This window comes from Lolium perenne, chromosome 4 (genome assembly GCF_019359855.2).
Source record: "Lolium perenne isolate Kyuss_39 chromosome 4, Kyuss_2.0, whole genome shotgun sequence".
Lineage (NCBI taxonomy): Eukaryota > Viridiplantae > Streptophyta > Magnoliopsida > Poales > Poaceae > Lolium > Lolium perenne.
The window spans coordinates 124,966,759-124,994,089 of NC_067247.2; the positions used below are offsets into that span (position 1 = coordinate 124,966,759).

The 27,331-nt window shown below is 42.3% G+C and overlaps 2 protein-coding genes across 3 annotated transcripts; one reads left to right on the plus strand and one right to left on the minus strand.

Annotated features, from left to right (window-relative positions):
- Window positions 1-487: 487 nt before the first annotated feature.
- Window positions 488-5,936, plus strand: LOC127293827 (uncharacterized). Of its 2 annotated transcripts, none has more exons than XM_051323499.2 (5): window positions 488-1,586; window positions 2,520-2,984; window positions 3,136-4,164; window positions 4,364-4,544; window positions 4,729-5,936. In XM_051323499.2, exons 1-5 carry the CDS (start codon window positions 567-569, stop codon window positions 5,667-5,669), a joined length of 3,636 nt encoding a protein of 1,211 aa, XP_051179459.1. In that variant the 5' UTR covers window positions 488-566; the 3' UTR covers window positions 5,670-5,936. The 2 variants fall into 2 exon arrangements, with proteins under 2 accessions (XP_051179459.1, XP_051179460.1); XM_051323500.2 differs by having other exon boundaries at window positions 489-1,586; window positions 4,364-4,508.
- A 286-nt stretch (window positions 5,937-6,222) lies between these two features.
- On the minus strand, window positions 6,223-18,100 carry LOC127293829 (calcium-transporting ATPase 3, plasma membrane-type-like). Its single transcript, XM_051323501.2, is given in 20 exon segments — window positions 6,223-6,726; window positions 7,103-7,401; window positions 7,478-7,649; window positions 8,631-8,789; window positions 8,875-10,811; window positions 10,946-11,061; window positions 12,073-12,186; window positions 12,531-12,757; window positions 12,844-13,088; window positions 13,580-13,691; window positions 13,770-13,861; window positions 14,510-14,638; window positions 14,765-14,885; window positions 15,359-15,454; window positions 15,763-15,849; window positions 16,021-16,121; window positions 16,208-16,331; window positions 16,557-16,730; window positions 16,952-17,124; window positions 17,785-18,100. Coding segments are annotated over 20 exon segments (4,842 nt in total). The 5' UTR covers window positions 17,873-18,100; the 3' UTR covers window positions 6,223-6,450.
- Window positions 18,101-27,331: the final 9,231 nt, after the last annotated feature.

Below are 27,331 nucleotides of genomic sequence, written 5' to 3' on the forward strand. Positions count from 1 at the left end.
TAAACAAACCTAACATAAAAATTATAAAAAAAGGGGACGTCACCCCCTCTACATACATACCCTTATAAGAATTCTATCACCATCGTGGTGCTTTCTGACAAATCTTACCCTCTGGTGAAACTAATGCTTCATCTTCCACATAGCGAAACCAATTGGTGCCAACGTGCACAATATCGGCTCCATTTTCGTTGGCGCCAAATCGAGCGGTCATATTCTAAAAAAGTTCGGTAGAGAGGCATATGAGCCATTAGTTTCGCCAAAGGGCTAGATTTGTCAACAAAAAAAAACACTTGTGCACACTCTATGTTTTTTTTTGTAAGAGAAAAAATGTGCATGCTGTAACCGGTAAATAGTGACGCCTCGGCCCATTTCTTAGCGGACTTGGAGTCCTTTACGGGCCTCCATTCCACAGCCCAAAACCAAAGAACCCATATACCACGTCGGTTCTCCTTCTCAAAAAAATTCCGTGCTTGCTCAGTCACTCCTCCCGAATTCTCCCCCAAATCGGTCTGTCTCCCTCCGTTCCATTTCAAACCCCAACCACAAAATCTCACCGCAAATCCACAATGCCGCCCGCGCGCCGCCGCCGCCGAACCGCCCCCGCCGCCGGAGACGACGAGTCCGCCCCGTCCTCCGCCTCCGACCTCCTCGCGCTCGCCATCACCCTCCTCCCCGCCTCCGCCTCCGCCTCCACCTCCGCCGCATCCCTCAAGACCCCTCCCCACCTCAAGCACACGGTCCACTCCCTCCCGGACGCCCACCCGGTGCTCCTCTCCCTCCCGCAAACCCTAGCCCACGCCATCTCCCACGACGCAGACCCCTCCACCCCCACCTCCCCCCGCGCCGCCGCGGCGGCCGTCCTCCTCCACCTCCTCCTCACCCACCCCACCCACGCGCCCCGCTGGGACGACCTCCTCCGCCCGCTAGCCCTCCTCCACGACCGCCTCACCCTCCTCGCAACCAACCACCCGCCCCTCGCCGCGCTCGCCGCCGTCTGCTTCGAACTCGCCTGGCGCGGGGCGGCGCCGGGCCGCGACGCGCTCGTCGCGCAAACCTTACCCTACCTCTTCTCCCACGCGCTCACCTCAAACTCCAACTCCAACGCGCGGCCGCTGCTCCGCCGCCTCTTCGCGCTCCGCGACGCCCTCCCGCTGCTCGACTACGCCGACGACAGCATCTCCGACTTCAAGATGCTGCTGCTGCGCTGCTTCGTGTCGCCGCACTTCCTCAAGGCCGAGGAGGGGCGGAAGCTGCTCGCGCTCCTGCTCGGGGTCAGCGAGGGGCTCGCCGCCGAGGGGCTCCAGCTCGTCAGGGCGCAGGTCGGGATGATGCGGGGGAGGCGGGCCGCCGTCGTCGCCTACGGGGAGGTGCTGTTCAGAGCATGGAAGGACGGGGGGTGGGTTAGGGGCCAGATTGGGGAGCATTTCCTGCAGGGGATGGTCGAGACTGCCGTGCATGCCGCAAACAAGGACGTCGCCAAGGCTACCAGGAGGATACTCTGGGCCTTCGTGGAGCAGAAGGCCGTGCCTGGGGTTGAAAAGCTCGTGTTCAGGCTCTGCGAGCCTGTGGTCTTCCGATCATTGCAGGTACACGCATTGTCTTGTTCTTCTCTATATGTGGTTGTGTCAATACGAATTGGTTAATGAGTGAAGCAAGTACTAGTTATAATACTAATATTCACTTGGAATTGCTTTCTCTGTACTAGATGAAATTACAATTCAAGTGTAATGCCTTTCTTATTGACACAGCCACATATGGTGTAACTTCGACAAGCATCCACAAATTCATATGACTGTTCACATGATCTCTCAGCCTCTTAGTGTACATTCTACTTGTTTATTATCTCACCTTAGCTCATCAAACTTCTCGGGAAGTTGAGAAATACTCCCTCCGTTCACTAATATAAGATGTGTTAGCCTTTTTGTAGATCCATCTATTTTTGTATGTAATTAGTCTATTTTTAATGTGTAGATTCACTCATTATGGTGTGTATCTAATTCACTTTAAAATGTCTAAGGCGTCTTATATTTATGAACAGAGGGAGTAATTCTTAAGTCTTCACATGATTAGGTTTTGAACAAAGTGAAATTTATCAGTACTGTGATACTCAAGATAAAAACGTGCCTACTGGATTATATTCACTCATTAAATAACGCTGCAGCCTGCATATCAATATTTGATCAATGAATATTGAGCAGTACCAGTAGGTACAATATCATGTACACTTCTGCTTTCAAACAATTTCACTTGCTGACTCTACATAGGTACAATATCATGCACAATTCTGTTTTCAAATAACTCATTATGGTGTGTATTTAGTTCACTTTAAAATGTCTAAAACGTCTTATATTTATGAACAGAGGGAGTAATTCTTAAGTTTTCACATGATTAGGTTTTGAACAAAGTGAAATTTATCAGTACTGTGATACTCAAGATAAATTGAGTTAATATGAATTGGTTAATGAGGGAAGCAAGTTTTAAACACTTTTTGGTTATCTCAATATTCTAATTTTTGGCAGGTTGCGAACTCTAATGTTCGCCTTAATGCTTTACATCTTCTATTAGATGTATTTCCCCTTGAAGACCCAGATGTGACAAAGGATGTCAATGATCCTCTGTTGGAGAAGCAGTTCTTCTTGCTAGACAAACTTCTCATGGATGACTGCCCAGAAATACGTGCAGTTACAGTTGAAGGACTTTGCCGTATTCTTAACCAGTTTTGGGAAGTTATTCCATCTCCAACTATTTCAAAAAATCTGAGTAAAATTGTTGATGATATGTCCAAAGATTCTTGCAACGATGTCCGTCTATCAACTCTCAATGGCCTCATATACCTGCTTGACAATCCACAAAGTCATGACATACTGAAAATTCTACTTCCAAGATTAAGCGATATGGTCTCTGATCCTGCTTTATCTGTCAGAGTTGCTGCTGTAGATCTCCTTTTAGCTATTCGGGATCTTAGATCTTTCCAGTACAATAAGGTATGGTACATAGGCATTGTGTACATATCCTGATTACACTCTAGCTTGAGTCACCTTTGCTTTGCATTTATAATATTTTCAATCTGAGCACATATGGTAGTCTATATTTGCATATTTCTGGTAGGATTTTAACGCACATTTTCTGTTTTAGGTTGTTGGTTTGGACACTTTATTATCTTCACTGGCAGACGACCATCCCCGTGTTGCTCAGAAAATCACAAAGCTTCTCATTCCTTCTTACTTTCCATCTAAGTTGTCTTTGAAAGAAGCATGTGCTCGCTGCATTGCACTCATAAAGAGATCGCCGGCAGCTGGGGCAAGGTTTTGTGAATTCGCTCTGTCTGAAGGATCATCCTCACGATCTCTTGTTGAGTTTATTAAACTTGCTGTTACTCTGGCATTGTCACCATCAGGATTGAAGTCAGAGCAGACTGACGGCCTTATAATTGCTTCGGCCAAACTAATAAAAAGTTTATCTGATGAGGGCTCTAGTTTGGTTGGTTTGAGAGAATGCTTTGCAAATGCTAAGCTGAAGCTGCTCTTTAAAACTGCAGTTTCTGATAATGCCCAGGCTGCTCTTCTCAGTATGGTTCCAGTAGTATCACCTGATGATCTACATGTGTTGCATGCCGAATGCATGGATACAGTTATAAATGCTGCTGTGAGTTCCAAGCAGGAAGAATGTCAGGAAGCATTGCTGGCAGCACATAAGTTGGTCCATCTGAGTGGCTGTTCTGATGAAATGTTTGAAGCACTGACTAATATTCTGCAATCTAAAGCATCTTGTTTTTCTGAGATCTATGGACTAGAGCCTCCATTGTGCCCTGTTGCATCTTCAAAGAGGAAGAAAGGGAAGTCGCTTAAGAAAACACCAGCAAGGTCTGACAATGTGGCTGGAAATAAGTCATCCACATCAATCTTGAATAATGAAGAACTTGCTGCTGCAGGGGGGGCATCATGGCAGATAAATGAAATACTAAAAGCTGAAGAAATGAGAGCTGCTTTTCTGCAATCGTATGCCGAAATTGCATTTTCTTCTCTGAAGGTCATTTCTCAAGTGTACATTGAGCAGTGCCTACATTTTGAATCTTTAGACCTCACGCCAGTGTCGGCTTATTTGAGTTTGGCTACACATAGCGCTCTTCAGGATGTTGATCAAACATATATTGGCTGCTCTGAGGTGAGTTAATTTACACAGTGCTACCACACCTACTTTCTTGTTGATAAACCATGCTCATCTGGTTAGGCATCAATAGGGAGCTAAATCGAGATTTGTTGATTGCTCTACTGTTATCTTAGATAGTTTTCCGCAGTGTATGATTGTTTCAGTATCTTATATTCAATATTTTGTCACTCATATAAATTTCATCTTGTGTCAGTCGACAACTGTCAATCAGTCACTGGATCATCTGCTGAAATGTTATGACAAATTTGCAAATGGATCTTCCACCAGCTCAACAACAGCGTTGAACAAGAATGAGAAATCTGCACAACATGAACATCCGCAGCATGGTACCCTTGGAGGTATGCCTTCACCAAACGTACACAACTTTTTATGTGGTAACCCTCTTTGAGGAATCATTTATTTGTCAACACAATAGATTATCTGATATTCTGAAAGCATGCAAAGAGTATAAGTAATAAATGTTCATATTTACAATCATCGTTATCTGTGCATTTTCTTATTAATCCTGCATAATTTTGCTTATTACCTCATAATAAGTGATTGATGCATCTTGTGCAGAAAATTCAGTGAAAGGCACTATAAATGTGATTATGCTTGGCACTTCAATTCTTAAGTTCATTGTTGACACAACAACCATCAAGCTGGTGCATGATAGTAAAGTAAGATGTGTCAGATTTGCATCATCTTACACAAAATATGCAGTTTCAGCCATGAAAGGGCATCATGAGAGCTCATCTTTCAATGGGGACGATCTAAAAGACATACTGATCCTTACGAGAAGCTCCTTCACATACGCAGCCAAACTGCTTCATTTGGTGCTGGCAGGCTCAACCGAGTCATCAAGTCCAAGTCCCCTGGAGGAAGCCTTTCTCCTTGCCAATAATCTTCTAGATCTTGTACCTGCTGTTGAATCCTTTGCAGGCCCGAGATTTGCAACCCCATTAGTTTCTGTTGTAAAACAGTGGCTACCAGTCCTGATACTGGGTCTTGGATGCCGCTGGTTGATCGGGGCAGAGAATGAGATGGCTAACATGTGGAACTTGGGTGACTCTGACTTGCCTCTGTGGGTTGTTGCCCTGGCCAAGAGTGAGCTGCTTGACGCTGAAGAAGCTAGAGAGGATGATCAGAGCGAGCAGGGCAGCGAGCACGAGGATTCGCCGTCATCCAGAAAGCTAGCAGAAATTATGGTGATCCTGCTGAAGAAAGGAAGCCCAAGAATCCTGGATTCTGTGGGTGGCATTTTGGTCTCTGCAATTCAGTTGGGACTGCAGAGAGCGCAGCACGGTGTCGTCTTAGGCTTGACGCGCTTCATTTGTGCCAAGCTGCTTGGGAGCGACTCTTCAGCCTCTGAGAAGCTGCAGCTCACTTGTGACTCTCTGCGCGAGAATTTCTTTGAGATCGACAGGCATTGCAGGGACAACCTTGTTGATGATGAAGGTCCAAGGCAGCAACTGGAGAGCGCAAAAGTATTGATACAGTCAGTCCTCTCCGACCTATGATGCATACATTCTGGTGAGCTTGACTGATGCTGTGGGGAGTTAGTTGACCTGGCAACTGTGTAGATATATGGCAATTGGTTTCTTGATTCCGGAGCCAATCCTTTCACTCAAGTGCAGTTTGGAAGAGCGCTATGGAATGTGTTGTAAACAGAGCATTTTGTAATAGTATCCTATGTACCTTTGTTGCAACTGTGCATGAACGTCTACGTAACAGAAATCATTAATTGCACAAATTTGAAATCCAATAACGACCATTTCATCTGTAAACAGCAACCATGTGTTGGGGAAACACTTGTGTATGAGCACTGAAGTGCTTATCTGTTAGAACAGATCAATTCCTTCTAAGAATTAATCAACTATCATCATCAGCGTAACAATAGTACTACCTGTGTCTATAAAAAGATGTTGCAAGTTTATCTAAATTTAGATGTATTTAGACACTAGTGTATGGATACATCCAAATCTAAACAAATCTTCAACATCTTTTTAATGGATGGATGGAGTACATTACGTATGTGCAGTCTGAGCCTCTGAGGATTATGCGATACACCAGTTGAAGCTCATAACACAAAGTTAGTGTATCATATTTGTATGAACTTTTTTGTGCTGCACACTTTACAGCTTAGTAGTTCTACAGCCGGTTAATCTTCACTGCATGGCTGATCTGAGGCAAGCAGAAGTGCATTGAACTGGATGTTTCTTCACTTTATGGTGCCAATCCTGGATTCTTGGGTCAGCACCAGCTTCCATGATACATAAATTGCAGAGATTATTGCGTAGCTTACGACTTTCCATACCCGTCGTCTTCTGAGTGGGGTTCTACGGAAATCAGCTTGATTGCAGCAGCAACGGGCATACCAAGGAAGCCAAAGAGGACGCAGATGAGCCACTGGAGCTGGGTCAGTGGTGTGGTGTTAGCAAAGTCGCCCAGGAACTGGACCAGGATGAACTGGAAGATGACAGTGCCAGTGAGAACGCCCACGAAAATGGAGTTCTCTGACAAGCCCTTCAGAACATTGATCTCCTCCATCTCTCTCGAGCTGACCTCATTGAATACCTATGGAGATACGATACATTAAAAGGCGAACCATGCAGGAGAAAAAAAAAGCAAATTATTTGATTCCACGAGTATGCGGTGAAAACGGAAACCTCAAAATAAAATAAAAAACCACATTGCAGTTATCCTCTGCAAATAAATTATGCACTTCTCTAGGCATTTTAAATCAAATAATTACTATCACCGCATTAAACCAACGGAAGCTGATCGAGTGGATGGAAATGTGATAAAGATTCCCTCCTTGCTGTTCAAAAGACAATCTTTATAACATCTCCCTCAACTCAATCAGCTTCTGCTCTATTAACTCCTTTCCGCCCCTTGTACTTCCGAAGCAAGAATGTTGAAAGGGGACAGGATTTTACGACAGCCGACATACCTGGCAGAAGACGAAAGTGTTGAATATAATCGTATTTAGGACAGTATCAGACTCAGAGCCTTCAAGCCCAAACACAAATCTCCCTTGAGATTGCAGATACCAGAGGACCGTGAATTGGTACAACGATTGCCCCAGAATATTCCTCCACATCACGTTTGTGATGAATTTTCCTGTCCTTCCTACAGGTGCTTTCTCCATCAAGTTATCATTAGGTGGTTCAGTGGCAAGTGCTAGCGCACCTAGGGTGTCCATGATCATGTTAACCCAAAGAAGTTGAACGGCTGTCAGTGGTGCATCACCTGGCATGAGATTTTCGATCGTGAGATACTGAGATGGAGTTGCATTGAAACCAACAGCATCATGAGTAAGACATACCTGTAAAGCATGCGGAGGAGAAGTTAACTAGTAATGCAACAATGTTAACGGTCAGCTGGAACTGCACAAACTTTTGGATGTTGATGTAAACAGAGCGTCCCCATTTCGCGACAGTGACAATCGTGGAGAAGTTGTCATCAAGAATTATGACATCAGCACTCTCTTTAGCCACCTACAAATGCATAAAGCAATTTAAGATACTCCGCGAGCAAATGGCTGGCACTAACTTAGACAATGCTTCACCAATACCAGAAATTCAGATTACGGACAATGCATAGTCATTATCTTTCATGATGGACCCCCTGGAACCACCAGGAACAAGATAAATATTTCAATTTGATTTCTAAAATCACCCGAAAATAATGTTAGGAAACCACCAATAGCAAGATAAACCAAGTATATACTGTTAGGGTCCTATGAATAATCCAACTCCAAGGTTCTACTCCACTTTGAAGCCAAATTTCCCTTCATAATTTCAGATAGAACTGGAAAGATGTATAGTACAAGCCAAAAATATTTCAAGGCTATGTACACATTACTCGGCCTGTTAATACCTCAGTCCCAGCAATGCCCTGAGAGCGGATTTCATAAGCAGGGCACTGATGCGGATGGCCGTCAGAAGGTGAGGAAGAAATGGGAACTGCCTGGGCCGGGTGAAGTGAAGCTTAACATAGATGGTGCCTTCTCAAGTACTGGTGCTGGCATTGGGCTGCTCTTGCGTGATGACAAGGGAGAGGTCATCTTTGCTGCATGCCAGAAGCTACAGCAGTGTCAAGATGCCACCGAAGCAGAGATTAAGGCCATAGAAGAAGGATTGAGGTTGGCACTGCACTGGTCGACGCTGAACATCACGGTGGAATCAGATTGTGCTGAGGCTGTTGAGCTCATTAAAGAAAGCACCCCAAACACTTCAGGCTATGCCTTTAGTATCAATGTTATTCGAGAGTTTCTTAGGGAAAGAGAAATAAAAATAGCTAAGATTAGTCGGGATGTTAATGTGGCTAGTCATGAGCTAGCAAAACTGGGTAGGGTACACGGAAGAACTGAGGTGTGGTTCAGTAGCCATCCTCCGGAAATTGCTGAGGCACTTTCCAATGATTGTAACCCTATGTTTGCTTAATATAATCTCTGTTCCCCCGCAAAAAAAAAATACCTCAGTCCCAGCAATGCCCATGGCAAGTCCAATATCTGCCTCACGCAGTGCAGGTGCATCATTAGTGCCATCACCAGTCACAGCAACAACTTCGTTGAACGTTGTGCGCAAGTGTTTCACAAGTGTATGCTTGTCAAGTGGGGATGATCGGGCAAGTACCTACAGTGCACAGGAATGTCACATGAGAACTCACTAGATGGGTACATACTTGGCTAAGCCAAGATAAAATAGGGGCATGACCAACCTGCATTTTTGGAATCAGCTCAAGGAGTTCTTTGGGGCTTTTCTCTCTAAACTCAGCACCCTCAATAGCAAGACCGTCATCAGTAAGTATACCACATTCACGAGCAATCGCCTTAGCTGTATTAATATTGTCTCCTGTAACCATTTTTACCGCAATGCCAGCAGACCGGCAACTTGCCACAGACTCCCTGACACCGGGGCGCACAGGATCTTTAATACCAACAATGCCAATGAATGTGTATCCTTGTGGCGGTATTTCTTCGTGCGTAGCGCCATCTTCCAATACCCTATAAGCAAGGCAGAGTGTCCGAAGTGCTTCACTGGAAAAGCTTTCAATGATATCACTGAACTTGTTCGCAGTTTCCCTATCAAGGGGAACAATAGTACCTCTGTCATCTATGAACCTATCACAGGCGGCCAGTACTATTTCTGAAGCACCCTTACAATGTGCATGGTATCGTTCTCCAGGAAGCTCGAGAATAACGCTCATCCTCTTTTTTGCTGAACTAAAAGGCTCCACTTTGATGATCTTAGTTTCCTGCCGTTTTTGTTTATAGTTTCCACCTAGGGACAGTGCAAACTCCAGCAAAGCTGCCTCAGTGGGGGTACCAATTATATCTTGCTTCCCATCTTGGTTAATTACCACATCACCACTAGTGTTATTAAATATGGACTCTAGAAGAGTTTCTACCGCAACTTGTGGGAGTTCTGAAGTACTCAGTGGGTCGTTAACTTCCATGGTGTTCCCACAGATGCAGGCCTTAACAACAGTCATACGGTTGGATGTTAGTGTTCCTGTCTTATCACTGCAAATGACAGTGGCTGATCCCATAGTTTCACACGCAGCCAACTGCCGAACCAGTGCCTTGTCATTCATCATTTTCTCCATTGCATACGCAAGGCTCAGTGTGACTGCCAACGGCAACCCCTCAGGCACAGCAACGACAACGATTGTAACTGCAACCGCAAAATGATTCAGTATCTCTAGCGCGTCATCTCCTGACCAGCTTAAAAGAAGCCCATCGTGATATTTTTGGCCAATTAACTCTTGGGAGAGGACAATGAAAGTTAAGACAGCAAAAAATAGACCAACTTTCCCAATAATATTTGCAACTCCACCAAGTTTAACCTGCAGTGGAGTTTCATCATTCCCACCTTCAGTAAGAGCAGCCATTAGTTTGCCCCACTGTGTCCGCATCCCAACTGCTGTAACCAGCATTTGACCAGACCCGTCTAGGACCTTGGTCCCTGATACAAGAAAAGGCTTGTCTTCGTTTACATCAACAGGCTCACTCTCTCCGGTTAGGCTGGACTCATCGACCAACACAGAAAATCCAGAAATAAAGAGACCATCCGCAGGAACCTGATCTCCAACCGACAGATGGACGACATCGCCCGGAAGAAGATCATCTATTAATATCCTTTGTCTGAACCCATTCCTTGTAACCTGAACAAGAATTTTCCTCTTCTCTTTGTCTAGGTCCCTGAACTGCAAGGACTGCTGGTAGTTACTTGTGGCGGTAACAGAAACAACCAGGAGGATACTCGCAATAATTCCAATGCCATCATGGGAGCCATTCAGCCAACCTTCTGTGGCGACGCCAACAGCCAAAGAGACAAGAGCACATGCAGCAAGGATTATAAGAGTAGTATCTTGCAGTGCTTCCCACACAAACTCCCACAAGCTGCGGACCTCGCTCTCAGCGAACTTGTTTACTCCGTATATTTCCTGCCTCCGATTCAAGAGGTCCTCATGCGTGCTTATCCCGTCAGTCAACGATGTCGCTAGCTTGTCTGCAATTCCATCTAATTGGCCATGCACAGTCAACCTTTCAGTGTCACGGCTTTCGACAATCGATGTCAGTTCATCGGCATCGATCTGAAACCCCGCCGCTTTAACATCTTCAGGAACAACGTACTGGCTCTGGAGTGAAAGACCTGGGTACATATGTTTTGGGTAGCATGCTTAGACACTAGCAGCGCTTTCAGGCTACATTACAAAAAAAAAGGGGGGGGGTACAGCTTGAGGTCCAATTTTACAAGATAAAGCAACTGAATCCTTATATATTTACCATTTTCTAACTGCACAGTGGCTTTGGATGCGAATACAGCAACCTGCAGCTTCTCCTGCAATTCATATACGTAAGTTTCTCCCAGTTAATATGACAAAGTAGGTACCAAAATAATACTACACTGGTGGAAATGAAATGGTAAAACTTAGAGCACAATTACAACCACTGCCAGTCTTTGTTGAATAAATGAAATAAAGGTTGTATGTATCACTTAGATACAGAGGCCAGGGTATCTCCCATTTCGAGGGGGAAAAGATTACAACCACAAAGCATCCTAAGTCTAAGATTTCAGTCGGCTAAGTACATGGATTGTTTCGTGACCTCTGATTTCAAGCGCAGAAATTACAAGTCATATTTATCTAAGCAGACTAACTAACGGGACAGGGAGGGCGAGAGAGTCTGACCTGTTGTGCTCGACTGGAGTTGGAGAGCTGGCCGGCGGCGGCGGCAAAGCTGAGGCAGCGGCGGCCGAGGCTCTCCGCCGCGCCGTGGGGCTTCCGGCGAGATGGCCGCCGCAGCGTCAGGGTGGCCCCGCCGGAACCCGGGCGCGCCCATGGGGTCCGACGGCAGGGGAGAGCTGCCGGTGCGGAGGATGACGCCGCTCCGGAGAGAGAGGCGAGCTGGAAGGGCCGAGCAAGGAAGCAGCTGTGCATCTTTTTATCGGAGTATTTTTTTTCGTTTTTTACGTGTTTCTTGCATTTGACTCGACACTTGCCGGTAATGTGGCCTACTGGTCGTCGGCAGATATTTATTTTCTCTGAAAATTCCCCATTTGTTACTGTCAAGAAAAAAATACTTAATTCCTTTTTGCAGCAATTCTTTCAGTAACCGGCCAGTTAGGTTTAGTGGTTCGATCTTTTCATGAACGCAGATGCATCCTTGGAATTTCAAACACAACCATGAAGTCACCTCTAAAACTCCATTTCTCCTCTGGGCAACTCCAGCTCTTCCATAACCAATTACTCAAGTGCTCAGTTATAATAAAAAAAAATGATGACGTGATATTTACATATTACTCTCAACAACACTGGGAAAATTACATGTACAGCAGTTTGTAAGTGAGCCATCCACTCAGGAGGAATTGTTACATCGTTACAGTGTTTCCTAAAAACATGTATCAGCTTTACACCTTCTTGTTACATTTGAGGAAGAAAGAATCAATAGGTATATGCTTGCCTTCTTTGGAGGACTTCAGTCTCTTCTTCTGTGTGGGTGTAGTGGAGCATGGCCTCTCAGCTAACCTGCTAACAGAGTACAGGATAATGGAAACAAGGTATGTTAACATCCAGTTCAACTCATCTCTAAATCTCTAATGGTGTCAGAATTATCAAACATAAAATCTATGCTGCCTGTATAGTCTCGTTCAACTCGTCATTTTTTTTCGAAATAATAATGGGAACTAAAGTTAACATAAACACATAGGGAATAGCATAATAATCTTTAGTATGTGCACAACCATAATCTAGTGAACACTTCCTAATGAACGCTTCAGTAGCTACAGCTAGTTCAAAGGTATTGTGGTGGCAGAAGCATAAAAGCAATAGGCAACAACAAATATACTGGGCATGTGGCAACAGAGAAATACCTCTCCTTTGAGAGGAGACCTTGGCTGTCTGCCGCATCTTCCTTCTGCAACATTTCAGCCAAGTGGAAATCCGAATGTTCTTGCCTTTCCTCCTCAAAACACGGAGGTAGTTCAAACCCACAGAGGGAACATATATAGCCATCAAGCCAGAAATGCTGATCAGGTTTACTCGATGAAGCGGGAGCTTTGCAGTTGGCCGACTCCTCAAACTTCTCAATCTGTGTAACCTGCATAAAGAACAGAGTTTGATTGACCTTTTCTGTTGGCTAAAAATACGATGCATAAAATCTCAGTTGAGAGGTTGAGACAGTACCTTCATATTGCTTGAGACAGTACCTTCTGGAACAGATAATTTCTCATTATCATGTACCGAAAACTCATCCTTCGTTGTCACATCATTACAATAGTTATTCCCTCCTGAGGCATCAGTGGAACTTGCACCATTTGTTCCATTGGTATTTGAGTTATTTTCTGACGAATGGAAAAAACGATCTAGTGTCCTTTGTGTTGGGCTGGTCGAATCATCCTTCTCACCGTGAAAGTGAGACATTCGCAACCCTGCAAAAGTGTATTAGACAGTTAAAGTTGACTTCACTGAGTAGCAAGAGCAAAGAAACGTCTATAAGGAATGTAATACTAACGATATAAAAAATACGTCAAAATATGGAGATACAAAAAGTCAATGTGCAGTATGCCTTTTATGTTCATTGCACTCCAATTGATAAGGTAAATTTTAAAACATGCAGCAAGCCAAAATTACATGCCCTCCTGCCAAAGCAGCTAGACCAACTTGAAGATGACCCAACCAGTGCAAGTTTGTAATAAATACTTTCGGAGACATGAGATTCAGGTACAGGTTATTGTGATCCGAGCTTGTAAGACTTATCAGAAGTTCAAAGCAAATCCGGAAGAAGTTCCAGCCAACTAGTGGTCATCAAACTTGACACAAAATCCAATCCAATAAGTGTCGCCGATTTAGTACAACTTTTGTACTAAATCGGCGACAGTTATTATCGACCGGAGGGAGTAGTTCAGATCCTCACACCTACCCATCAATCTCAGAGAAAGAGGCAGTTCAGCCTTAAGCAACTTCTTAGCGTAGATCAGAATGTCTTCCTTGGAGCTGATATAGTTCGGTGCAGTTGCTGCTCTCGTCCTAACCTGGTTTAGATGGTTCATTGATCTAGTCAGTCATGAAACAAACAATCTCATTTCAATGGTTACAAAAACTAGTGCTACCTCAAAAGCTGCAGTTTTTAGTTTGAGTGTTAGTGTCCTTCCCTTCAAGCACTCCTTTTGCATGTCATCAGCTAAATTTTCAGCGAGATTATCTGAAAATAGAAAATAGTATGGTGAACATTGCATTGAAAAGAGCAACTTGTCATATCAGTTGCAATACCACCTGAAAAGTGATATATACCACCTTTTAAATGTTCCTACAGAGATTTATTCCCATACAGATTGTTTTATGTGGTACTTTTAGGCATTTACACAATCAGACAAAACAATAGTGTTGCCAATCTTTCACCAAAGTAATGACAACTGTTCTATTATGTTATCCTGATATTGCAGCAAAAACGAAATGGTGCAGTGATGCTTAATCATTTAAAAAAAATTATAAGCACTCCACAATTATGGAAAGTAAAAGGTACATGACACTTGATTCAGGGTTGAAACTGGACGAACTGAAGAGTTTCAACGGGATAATAGAAATTTTTGCTCAAGGAATTAACCATTATTCAATTGACCCTATCAAGAAGTAATGCTTCTTTCTAGCAGAGGATTTGGTGCACTGCATATATAACCATTGAGCAAACATAGTCTGTGAAGATATTACTCTTGTTGTCTTCTGTAACAAAATCTAGTTGCTTAAGTACCAATGATATATGCATGGCAACATGTGAAATTGCCAAAGTAGCTTCAATAATTGAGTTATACAATAATTACTTAATTAGTTATAAAGGAATCAGAATATTTACCTAACTTCTCGAATAGCAAAGAAGAATCATCTGTCGCAGAGAAAGTTCGCTCGCAACTCATACTTTTCCTTAGCCTATGCTCAGGAGTTTCTGTACCTCCTAATCCAAGGCCAACCGAAAGAAAGAAATCTGAAGAGCATTAAAAGGATCATATCTTGTAAGCAGATGAAGAAATCTGAGTTCCGGAACATTGATTCCTGATATCCTGATTTGGATAGATAAAATATAGCTTAGTAAACTACTAAATGTACGGACCAGTTGAGCCTTCTGAAAAAAGAGCACATAAGAAAGCAGCCTTTTGTAGCATCTCCTGGCATGTACTAATTCCAAGAACCTGATGTAACATCTGTTCTGTTACCTTGCCTATACCACCTATCTGTATACACAGATCTTCAAATAACATATCAGTTTTTGTTTTTTGATGAATGCCAAAAGATAAACATCACTTAGCAGCTCGTAGTAAATAACATTCTGACTAAACCAAATAACAAAAATAGAATTCATAAATGTAAAATAACAACTAAAAATATGTCCAGGACCTATATCACAAACTTAGCGAGAGGAAACTTAGCGAGAGGACTCTGTACACTGATACGAATATGTCACCGTCTCATAGTAAATAACATTCCAACTTAACTAGCAACAAAATATGAATTCATAAATGTAGAATAATAACTATAAATATTCTCAGGACCTATATCACAAATTTAGGTTGAAGACTCTGTATACTAGTAATATGCCATGGTCTAACCAAGGTAAAGAATATGGAATGTGAAAATGAAAAAAGAACAATAGGTTAATAAAACACTTCCTTGACAAACAAGAACCCTTCTAGATATAAAAAAGTACCTTTCTTATAGGTAAAGTTGACACAAATGTCGTCACAGCATCCCGGTCATTTGGCAAAATAAATTGCCCATTAGGCTTGTTAATATCAGAGCAAACCTAGCAAAGAGACCCCAGAACAATTATAAGGATGTAAAAGGTATTTAAAATAAGTAGCGATGACGAGTTAGCCTATATATCTCCTGTCATGTGCGGTAAACAACCATTCCAATTGCAACTCATAATGGCTGTGGAAAGCGAGCTACTTGCCAGTATCAGTCAATAAGTCTCAGCTTATTACTTTAATTTAACCCAATGTGGCATCGAAACAAAGGCAGGCACAAAACAGACACATAATATGAACAGTCCGTTACCCTCTAGGCTAGGGATCAAAGTTAAGCAAAAAAAAAAGAACTTCAGGCTCTGACCTTTGCAATCATGCGGTTTGGAGCAACACCAGCACTACACGTTAGACCAGTTTCTTGGTGAACAGCGCCCCTAAGCTCAGAAGCAACCTTTAAATGGAATTATGAAACACAGGCGATGTGAGAAGCAAGCTTTCGTTATTACAGTACTAGCATGCTGAAAGAATAATAGAAACATGGAAGGCAAATCAAGCCATATCATCATATGCACTTGGTGAGTAAGCCGTGAGAGAGTTGTGATTATGGTAAGTTTGAGCTTACCTCCTCGCCTGTAATGCCTCTCTCAATGCAGACTTCTGTAATATCTAGGTATGCTTCATCTAGACTTGTTGCGAAGAAGTTGGGATCATATCTTTCAAAAACTAAGGCAAGAAATACTTGAATAATTAGTTCAGATCAGCATAGCATATATGTTCAAATGTTTCCAAATGAACATCATTTTGCATACCTTTTCTTGCTAATCCACTATAGTGAGTGTATCTCTCAAAATTGGGACGGACGAAAACCAAGTCAGGACACAGTTTACATCCAATAAAACCAGGCATTGCTGCACGGACTCCAAATTTACGCGCCTGCATGATTCAATCAATTATTACCGTACACCAGATAATGGGGAACATTGCTTGTAGTTTTAATAAATATAGAATAGCCAAGCCCACTTTGGATAAATAGATAATCCAGTATAAGGTGATTGACACTTCATCAATCATACTTTCACAGGAAAGTGGTACATAATCACTAATCAGTTTTTAGAGATTACAAGGAATGCACATGTCATAAGAACCTCATATGCTAACCTCATAACTGGCAGTAGCTATCATAGACATGCTACCTACTGCCAAAGGTTTTCCCTTCAGGGATGGATTTTCTAATGTCTCAACAGCAGCATAGAAGGCATCCATGTCAGTGTGAAGCCATATCTTTGAAAGATCTCGTGAAGCTTCCAACTCTAAAATTTTCTTTTCAGCAACCTGGCATTGTGTCAGACTGTCAGTGCATAAGCACAACAGCATAAAAAGAGAAAAACAGGATCACATGAGCGAAACACGACACATGGATCGAGGAAGTATAAGATGTTATTACAACCAACATACTACTATGAGTTAGAAGGTTGTAAATACATCTTATATTACGGGCCGGAGGGAGAAACAACCAACACAAAAGGTTAGCACAGGCAGTTAATGCCTCCTACCTTCTGAAAATGTGATATGTCATTATCAGTTAACTTTGCACACTGAGCACGCAGATGCTCAATTTTTAGCTTGGTAATTGCCTCCTTCTTCTGCTCATTCTCAAAATATTTTGAACCCTTGCTCATTTCATAGATCACCCTCTGCACCTTCTCCTTGTCAACTCCCTCCATTCCTAATGCAACATAACAAGAGAGTAAGTATCAAAGTCGGGTCCTACATGCTGAACTCCTGCACTATTCTATGTTCCTTTAGTACAGCACACGGATGCCTTATATACTACTAGAAACACCACATCATGGTCACCGCTAACAAAGGGCCGGACAACACACAATACAACTGAAGAGGGTGTTGCTAACCATGTGGAGGAGTTTTTATAGTTCCCACTCCTGCAAACTGAGAACACAATGGTCTCTTTTCTTTTGCATCGTATCATCATTTATGAACCAACTCAAGAATAGATTCATCGACGTGACCAGCCAAACAAATGGAATTAACAATATCGCACACTTGTGAATTTTTGACATATCGGACACCAAGGTGAAATTGTAAGTTTCCGGTTCAATCCAATGCTCCTCTTTTTTCAGTTTTTTTTTTTCCTTTTTTGTGCACACATCTCCGGCCACCAGTTATCCAGCCGTCCGCCAAAAACAAGCTCGAAATTTAGTCCGATGTTATGCACGGAAGTAAAAAAGAAAACCAAAATCTAGACAAAACTAAAGTACAGTTCGAGTGATTTATGCTGTTGGATTCGTACAGACAGCGCCCATCCAAATGCCCCAAACCCTACCTGCGCAATCATAGGAGAACAGAGAGGGCAAGTGCATTTACTTACCCGCTTTGGCGTTGGTGTAGGCGGTGTGGTAAGACTGCCACGGCCTATCCCCTCCGCCGTCCGACGGAGTCCCCGCCGAAGACGCCATCGCTGCGCTGCCCCTGAGAGGTCCACCGGCGGCGGGGAGCGAGCAAGAGATAGAAATGGAGATGCGCGCCGAGGCCTCCTCCGTCGGCGATTAGGGCACTTTTGAGAGAGAGGGGGGCGGGGGTTGAGGGAACTACAGTAGGGCGAGGTCAGAGCTCCGCCGCCAGCAATGCCGCGCGCGCGAAGACAGAGAGAAGGCGGCGAGATTTTTCTTTCACCTTTTTAGAAAACGGAATGGCTAGAAATCAGGCCTGATTTCTAGTATGTATCAGTTGACGTTTTTAGCATTTGGATTTTACCTTGCGATTTGTGCAGTGTGAGAACATAGTGAGTTTTCACTAGGTTGAAATTAAGAATTTAATGAGTTTCAACTAGGTTGAAACTAATAATTAGTACTATTTTTATAAATTACAACTATATTGAAACTGAGATTTGTCACATGACATAGACGACTGAGACATATTCCTCAAACCTAGACTCGCCCTTAGAAAAAATCAAAACAAGGCCCGAAATGAAATGGTGACGTGGCCCGCGTGTTGGAGCTCGTGGTACGACGACACTGTCACAACTCACAAGTCACGACTCAAAGGGACTCCAGTTGAAAATCGAGCTTAAACCTATGATACCCACAATTATTTTGAGTATACGTGAGAGCACCATTACCATAATAATACCATTTATGTTCACGTTTTCTTGGTTGCTCACAATTTTGTTTCTAGGCTGGTGCGATGCAAGGCCCGATATATTTATTGTGAAACCCTATTAACTAGCAGCTCAGTGTTTAAGGTCTTAAGCATCTCCACCGGTAGCCCCCAAATAGTCGCCGGCAGAGACGCCGGCACCTCCGTATAGGGGACGCTGGCATTGCATTATCTATTTGGGGGAGCTATTCCCACACCGACGCTCCAAATCGGCGGCCCCGATAGATTTTTTGAAACAAAAACTAAATGTTTTTACTTAAGTTTTATTTTAATATCATTCAGGATTAAGGAATGAATAATATTTTCGGGCATATCTGAGTAAAATATTATTCATTCCTCGCCCCTGGATGATATATGAAACATGCTTCATCTCTAGTCTACTACCTACTGGCCACTTGGATCTATGGAGGTAGATGATCGCCCGCTGCTCTCTCCGGTGGTCTCTCCCCTGCTCTCTCCGCTGCTTCTCCGTCGATGATCTCCTGCTCTCTCCGCCATGAACGTCAAGTAGGCGGCTCTATCTGCGGCCACCGCTCCTGACGCAGCTGCCGCTTCAGGTCCTCCCACCGCCGACGGTGATCCAACTCCTGCCTCTGTAGGCGGATATGGTGACCCGGCATACCACTGCATGGTGTAGTATGCAAGTCTGATATAACACCAATGAAACACCGTTCCACTAGTATTATATCGCTCAGAGTGGTACAACAGAAACATATGCGGGTCCAAGGCATGTCTATAGAATTACAACACTGACTCTTTACAAAAGATCCACACAGCCTCCTACTTTATAATGAGGTAAAATTGCAACTAAACTCCAGAAGAACGACTCGTGGTCTAATCTTATCACAGACTCTATTTATAGAGTATTTGACTAGCTATAGAGGTTATGACTAGATTCTAGCTAAATAGGAGCTAGGTTTAGGTAGCTAGTTCCCTTCTACTGCTTAATCTAGGTTTTCTCCATGGTGGATGTGGTATATGACTCTTCCGGTAGGTTCCTGTCCCTTGAAGTAGTTGTTGACTCCTCGGTCTTCGAGTTGTACTGTAGATCCTCCTTCGATGCCTCCATATCTAAGCAGGGGATTTAAGGGCGGGATGAGTACGAGCGTACTCAACAAGTTCATTATAGGAAAGATGTGTTTAATGCACTAGCTACAGCATTAGACCAAAAAGTCTAATACCAATGCAGGTTTTCATAACCATTTCTTCAAAAGGTTGCTTTTATTCAGAAGAACTATGTCCGTCAGCCTTCACCGGTTTACTAGAACTTCATGGAGTTCCTTTCCGGCAGCGTTCGGAGTTCCATAACCCGGAACAGGGAGTGACAGGTCACGATTCATTACACTCTGCAGAGGTGTGTTGCTTTACCCATAAGAGATCTTATCCTTGTTGCCAACCGAGTTGCAGGCTCGTCCACACTTCCTTTGGTGTGAGGCCAGGAGTAAGGTCCTAGTCAATTTATATTCCTCCGCTACCTCGCACACCCACCCTTTGTTGCAATTCCGACCTTGGGTTCTCGCCGGCCAGCGTATCCATAGGATACCATCCGACCTCAACTACTATCAGGCATCCTGGCCCGATACCTTCGTCGGTCGTTGCAACCCATCATAGACCTCATTACCGTGGGGACTTAGGGCTCCCCAACCACTCCGCTTGTCCCTCGGGATTCAAGTGACTATGGTAAGCGCATCCGTTGATGTACAAGAGGTGGAAATACAATTGACTACTCCGTCCCACTCCAGATCTTATGGCTAACACGAGTTTTACGGCACAAGAATCACTAGACGACATTTGTCGTTAATCCTAGATGGATATAAACCCTTGCAATGGAACCTCCACCATATCAACACATACCATGGTTCCATTGCCCACCACATAGTCATATTCATAGTTATGAAAATAGTACTTTTGCTTTTCATGCAAGAGTGATAAGTATAGTACTTTGCAAGTAATTTGGTAAAAATACTCAATGACATGAGCAAGCGGTGAACTTGCCTTTCTTGACTGCAAGATTATGCAGGCAAGGTCTTCGATACGCAATAACTCCAAATTCTGAAATAGCATCATCGTCCGGTAAGGACGATGTTTAAAAGATTGGCAAGGATGCAATAGTGCATAAGTATGAGATGCAATCGTTCTAAGCGTGACCTAACCCCAATGATTTAGGATTAGTGAGTGGTAATGATTAGTTCAGGGTGTGTTGCACTTTTAGGGTGATTCACAAACAAGGTTCTTATTCAGGGTTGTGTTGTTTTAGAATCATAAGCAAGTGGTAAAATGCATAGTAACAATCATACACACCAAGGGATAGTAGTTGTATAATAAGTAAAGAGCAGTTGTCAATTTTAAGTCCTATAGTGCATGGTTGATAATTACTTATTATATAATTCAAAAGAATAACTTTTGAAGAACATGTTCTTTAATAAAGAACAAGTATGATAATTAGGTTTGTGGGGTTCTATGGTTTTCTATGGTTCCAATTGGTTTCTGGAGTAAGTATTAGATGGATCCCAACAAAGTTGGATTCATCAACAACTAGGGCTTGTATGGTTTTAGTGAATCATAACTATCTTAAGCAATTTATGGTTGCTATCATGGTGGTATACCTTACTGGTAATAGATAGCTAGGGTTTATAAGTCCTATTAGGCAAGGTTGATGAATACTCTATATTTACTTCAAAATAATAACTTTTGAAGAACATACTTCTTAAGTAATAAGAAGTATATCAATTAGGGTTGAGGTTGTCTAGGTTTTATTATTGGATTCACTAAGTGAAGAATTGTTGGTTTCTAAATAGAATGGTTCATAAGTATTTAACACTAGTAGGGTTTAGTGTGTATGGAATATGATGCACAATATTGGCATGGTTGCTATTAGGGTTCATCACAATGGTGTGATGCTTAGTATGGATAAATAATGTTGATGCCTTAGAGGATAGTAACTAGGGTTTACAATTGGTTGTTCCCATTTGATCATCTCGGTTTTATGGGTATGTATACATAGGAGGTTAAATTATTAGTGATAGGGTTCCTATATTTTATGTGGACATGACAAGTATTTAGTTACTATTATGATTCTGTGAATGGAAATAGAATAACATTATCACATGTATAACCTAGGGTTTAGGTTTATAAGTGAGTTAGGGTTCACATGGAATAATGAAGCTAGGGTTCCTAATGGAGTTAGGGTTTTAGGGTTTCTCATGAAGTGATGAGGTTCTAGTTTTCTTCCTTATGGAACTAGGGTTTTCTAATTACTCTATAATTCTTGGATTAATAACTTCATTAATAAAGTTTAAGTTATTAATAACTTTGAAACAAAAATAATATTGGATTTGGCATTTTGTTAATTTTGAACAATTAATAATTAAGATAATTATTAATTAGTTTTTTTTTAAATCCTTATTAAGGATTTAATAAGTTATTAGTAAAGGAAAATTAGTTTTAAGTTTTTCCTTATTTACTTACTGGTTTTTTTTATTTTAGAATTTTTTCTTAATTTTCTGAATTTTAGTTGAATTTAGGATTAAAAGATAAGACTTAATTAATAGGTATTAAACATTTAAATTTTTATTTAAAATAAAAATTCCATATGATATTTTTATTGGATAGAATTTACTTTTATAAGAATTTTGATATATTATTTTCATTTTTCTGAGTTAAGATGAATTTTCTAAATTCATGTAAAGTTTCAGGTATTTATGAAATTTGAAATAAAAACAAAATTTACTAAACACACCCGTGTCTGTGCTACTCACAGACATAGACACGTGGGCCAGTGCCTGGCTGGCTGCCACGGTGGCGTCGACGTGGCAACCACGGCCACCACCGGTGGCCAGCCGTGGACGACGACGGTGATGTGGTGCTCCTGCGAGCGCGTGCAGGGGTGCGTTGGAAAGAGGGCAACGAGGTGATCCTTGTGGTGGTGGCGCCGCCTCCAAACGGTCGCCGGAACTTGGCCGTCGGCGAGACCGAGCGATAGAGCTCACGGGCCTACGGTGCGGTTCATGCTACGACATGCAATCGGGCGAGCTAGTCATGCTGGGGGACTCAGGAGCTCACCAGGAGCTTGTAGAGCGTGTCGACGAGGCTTGGGGTGGCCTGAGTCATCGACGACGATGTTAACCGGCGTCGGGGGAGACGATGTCATCGGCGACGCTACGGATTGCCCCGTCTCAATTCCTTTTGCACGATGATCAAGTCGAGCATGGCGGTGATGATGGTGGTCGTGGTGAGGCATGGGGAGGTCTCCACCGGCAGCGATTGAAGATGTCCGGGACGGGCTAGGGTTTCGTTTTGGGCAAAATTGAAGCAGGGGAGGAAGAATTCGACTAGGGTTCTTCCTTTAGGGCTTTATACGGCGCCAGGACTCGTCTCGTCACGAAGTGGAGCAAGGAGAGGTCGCCAACGAGTGAGGAGGCCGAGCACGGCTTCGTGCTGGCGTTCATGCACGCTGGAGAGGATGAGGACGAGCTCCTCTCCGTTATTTTTTTAGCGAAGGGGTATGGTGGGCTGCGATGGGCTGTGTTGGGTTGATATTGCTGGGTTGCTTGGTGGGCTACACAGCCAGGTAGGTCCAGGTAAATCCTTTCCTCTCTTTTCTATTTCTGTTTTCTTTTTCTGTTTTTTTATTTCTTGTTGATTCAAATTCTGTTTGAATTCCATCATGTTTTGTACATTTTTATTGTTTGAATTCTTGTGTATTATACACTTTAATATGGGTATTGAAACATTGGTCTATTAATTACTATTTGACTTTGAATTAAGTATCCATATGGCATGAATTTAAATATCATCTTGGAAAGATTCAAATTAGTTTCCAAATGATAGTATTCTTATTTATTGTTATTTTTATACTTGATTAAATTTCATATATGTTGCTTATTCATAATAGCAATTAGAAATGAGTTTATATTCTCATTTTACTTTCCTTTTTTCTTATGAATCAAATCTATTTGGAATTAATAGAGTTTGATAATTTTCAACTCATAGTATTTCTGAGGTTGTTATTAAGATTTGGTTTCTATTTGAGGAGTGGATGAATGACATATGATTTTATGTGCAAAATATGTGTTAATAAATTGGAAATTCTGCTAGAACTCCTTCCAAGTTTAGTTCTATTATTATGGTTTAATAACACCTTACTATAACTAGAGTAGGTACTACTCTCATCATGGTTTGGTCTTAATTATAAGGGTAAGTGGTTGATCTAAATGGTTTATCACCACATATGGTTTTCATTATAGTATTAGTACTAGTTGTTTCTTATGTTCAATAATTGAAACATAAGGTTTAATTATTGAACAATTCTAGGGTTCCAACTATATTCACTTAATGACACAAGGTTTGGAATTTAATTGTGGCTTAGGTTTTAGTTGTGATCACCCAAGTGATGCACAAACTAGGGTTGAGATATAATTCTAGGTTATAGATATGGGATGACACCATATTGCATTGGTTAGGGTTTAATCTCCCCTACCCATGATAAGGTGGTTATTTGCTTAATAGTTGTTGTTCTCCTTTAGTTATTAAGGACTTGAGAATTGGTTTATCTTCTACCAATAGACTTCTATTATTATACTTAATTTATCATTAAAGTACCTAAAGTGGTTATGGTTCTTTTTATAGTTAACTTTGGTTATATGGATGAATGGTTTCTCACCATATAAAGTATAGAGTTCGACTCTAAGGTTTTCTTAGGTTCTTTAATTGAGGAATAAGTGGAACATAGATGTGGTAGAATTCTACTTATGATCACCAAGTGATTCACAAGTTAGGATTGAGATATAAGCTTGGGGTTGATTACTAGTGATTGATACGTCTCCGACGTATCCATGCCACATTATTGATGATATCTACATGTTTTATGCATACTTTATGTCATATTTATGCATTTTCCGGCACTAACCTATTAACGAGATGCCGAAGAGCCAGTTGCTGTTTTTTGCTGTTTTTGGTTTCAGAAATCCTAGTAAGGAAATATTCTCGGAATTGGACGAAATCAACGCCCAGAGGCCTATTTTGCCACGAAGCTTCCAAAAGTCCGAGGGAGAGACGAAGTGGGGCCACGGGGCGCCGCCACACTAGGGCGGCGCGGCCCAGGGGGGCCCGCGCGGCCCTAGCGTGTGGGGCCCCCGTGACGCCTATTGACCTGCCCTTCCGCCTACTTAAAGTCTTCGTCGCGAAACCCCCAGGACCGAGAGCCACGATACGGAAAACCTTCCAGAGACGCCGCCGCCGCCAATCCCATCTCGGGGGATTCAGGAGATCGCCTCCGGCACCCTGCCGGAGAGGGGAATCATCTCCCGGAGGACTCTTCACCGCCATGGTCGCCTCCGGAGTGATGAGTGAGTAGTTCACCCCTGGACTATGGGTCCATAGCAGTAGCTAGATGGTCATCTTCTCCTAATTGTGCTTCATTGTTGTATCTTGTGAGCTGCCTAACATGATCAAGATCATCTATCTGTAATGCTATATGTTGTGGTTGTTGGGATCCGATGAATAGAGAATACTATGTTATGTTGATTATCAATCTATTATCTATGTGTTGTTTATGATCTTGCATGCTCTCCGTTATTAGTAGAGGCTCTGGCCAAGTTTTTGCTAGTAACTCCAAGAGGGAGTATTTATGCTCGATAGTGGGTTCATGCCTCCATTAAATGCAGGACAGATGTGAAAAGTTCTAAGGTTGTGGATGTGCTGTTGCCACTAGGGATAAAACATCAATGCTATGTCTAAGGATGTAGTTGTTGATTACATTACGCACCATACTTAATGCAATTGTCTATTGTTTGCAACTTAATACTGGAAGGGGTTCGGATGATAACCTGAAGGTGGACTTTTTAGGCATAGATGCATGCTGGATAGCGGTCTATGTACTTTGTCGTAATGCCCAATTAAATCTCACTATACTCATCATATCATGTATGTGCATGGTCATGCCCTCTTTATTTGTCAATTGCCCAAGTGTAATTTGTTCACCCAACATGCTTATTCTTATCGGAGAGACGCCTCTAGTGAACTGTGGACCCCGGTCTATTATTTTAATCGAATACAATCTACTGCAATACTTGTTCTACTGTTTTCTGCAAACAATCATCATCCACACTATACATCTAATCCTTTGTTACAGCAAGCCGGTGAGATTGACAACCTCACTGTCACGTTGGGGCAAAGTAATTTGGTTGTGTTGTGCAGGTTCCACGTTGGCGCCGGAATCCCTGGTGTTGCGCCGCACTACACTTCGCCGCCATCAACCTTCAACGTGCTTCTTGACTCCTACTGGTTCGATAAACCTTGGTTTCTAACTGAGGGAAACTTACTGATGTACGCATCACACCTTCCACTTGGGGTTCCCAACGGTCGCGTGCTGTACGCGTGTCAAGCTAAATTTCTGGCGCCGTTCCCGGGGATCTGAAGAAAAGTTACACCGCAAAGATCTCTAACTCCCACGTCAACTGCACGCTAGCAGCTAAATTTCTGGCGCCGTTGCCGGGGAGATCAAGACACGCTGCAAGGGGAGTCTCCACTTCCAATCTCTTTACTTTGTTTTTGTCTTGCTTTGTTTTATTTACTACTTTGTTTTCTGCATTATATCAAAATACAAAAAAATTAGTTGCTAGTTTTACTTTATTTGCTATCTTGTTTGCCATATTAAAAACACAAAAAAATTAGTTACTTGCATTTTACTTTTGTTACCATGTCTAGTTCTGCACCTGTTACTTCTTCACCTGAGGAATTAGTCTTCACTTTTAAACAAGGGGATGAGGAGAGTTTTAAAGATGCTTGGTCCAGAATTTTTGATTCTTATCGTAAAATTTGAACCTCAAATGACTCTAAGTTTGCTCCTTAGTAACTTTTATTTTGGGCTTATGATTCGCTATAGATATGCCTTGGATGCTGTAGTGGGAGGAGATTTCCTTCATTGCAATGGGGATCAAGCTTTTAATGCCATAAAGAAATTGGTTGCATCACATGATTCAGCTAATAACTTTGATTCAGCCCTTATTAGCATTTATAATAGATTAAACACTCTTGAGACAAGTGCATCTCGCTTGCACGAAAATTATAGCTATGTTCGTAACCGTCTTGATCAAGTTTTAGTGAATTCTGAACCTTCATTATGGGACCCTACTATTAAAGTTGTTATCGGTGGTCAAACTTTTCATGCCAATTGTGATATTATGTCTGAATTTTGCCTTATGCCTAAGAGTATTTATGAATCTTTGACACTTTGGGGACTCGTTGAAGGGGGAGAAGGAATAACTCTTATTGATAACTCTGTTATAATTCCTAAGGGAATAGCCGCGGGTGTGCATACAACCATTCTTGGAAGAACAATATCCATTGATTATCTTGTTATTGAATGTGTAGGAACAGGACAAATCACACTCGGAAGATCCTACTTTGAAACTATTGGGAGCAGTCATAGATGTGGGAGAAGGCACCCTAAAATTCACCTCTACACCGGGGGTAGACATGTATTCCCTAAATCAAAGAGTAAGAAAAAGAACAAGAAAGGTAGGTGTAAACCCCAAGGTAATGTTGATGCATCATCTCTTGACAATACTTGATACACACTTTCTGCGCCTAGCTGAAAGGCGTTAAAGAAAAGCGCTTATGGGAGACAACCCATGTTTTTACTACTGCACCTTTATTTTAGTCTTGGAAGTTGTTACTACTGTAGCAACCTTTCCTTATCTTAGTTTTGTTGCATTGTTGTGCCAAGTAAAGTCGTTGATAGTAAGGTTCATACTAGA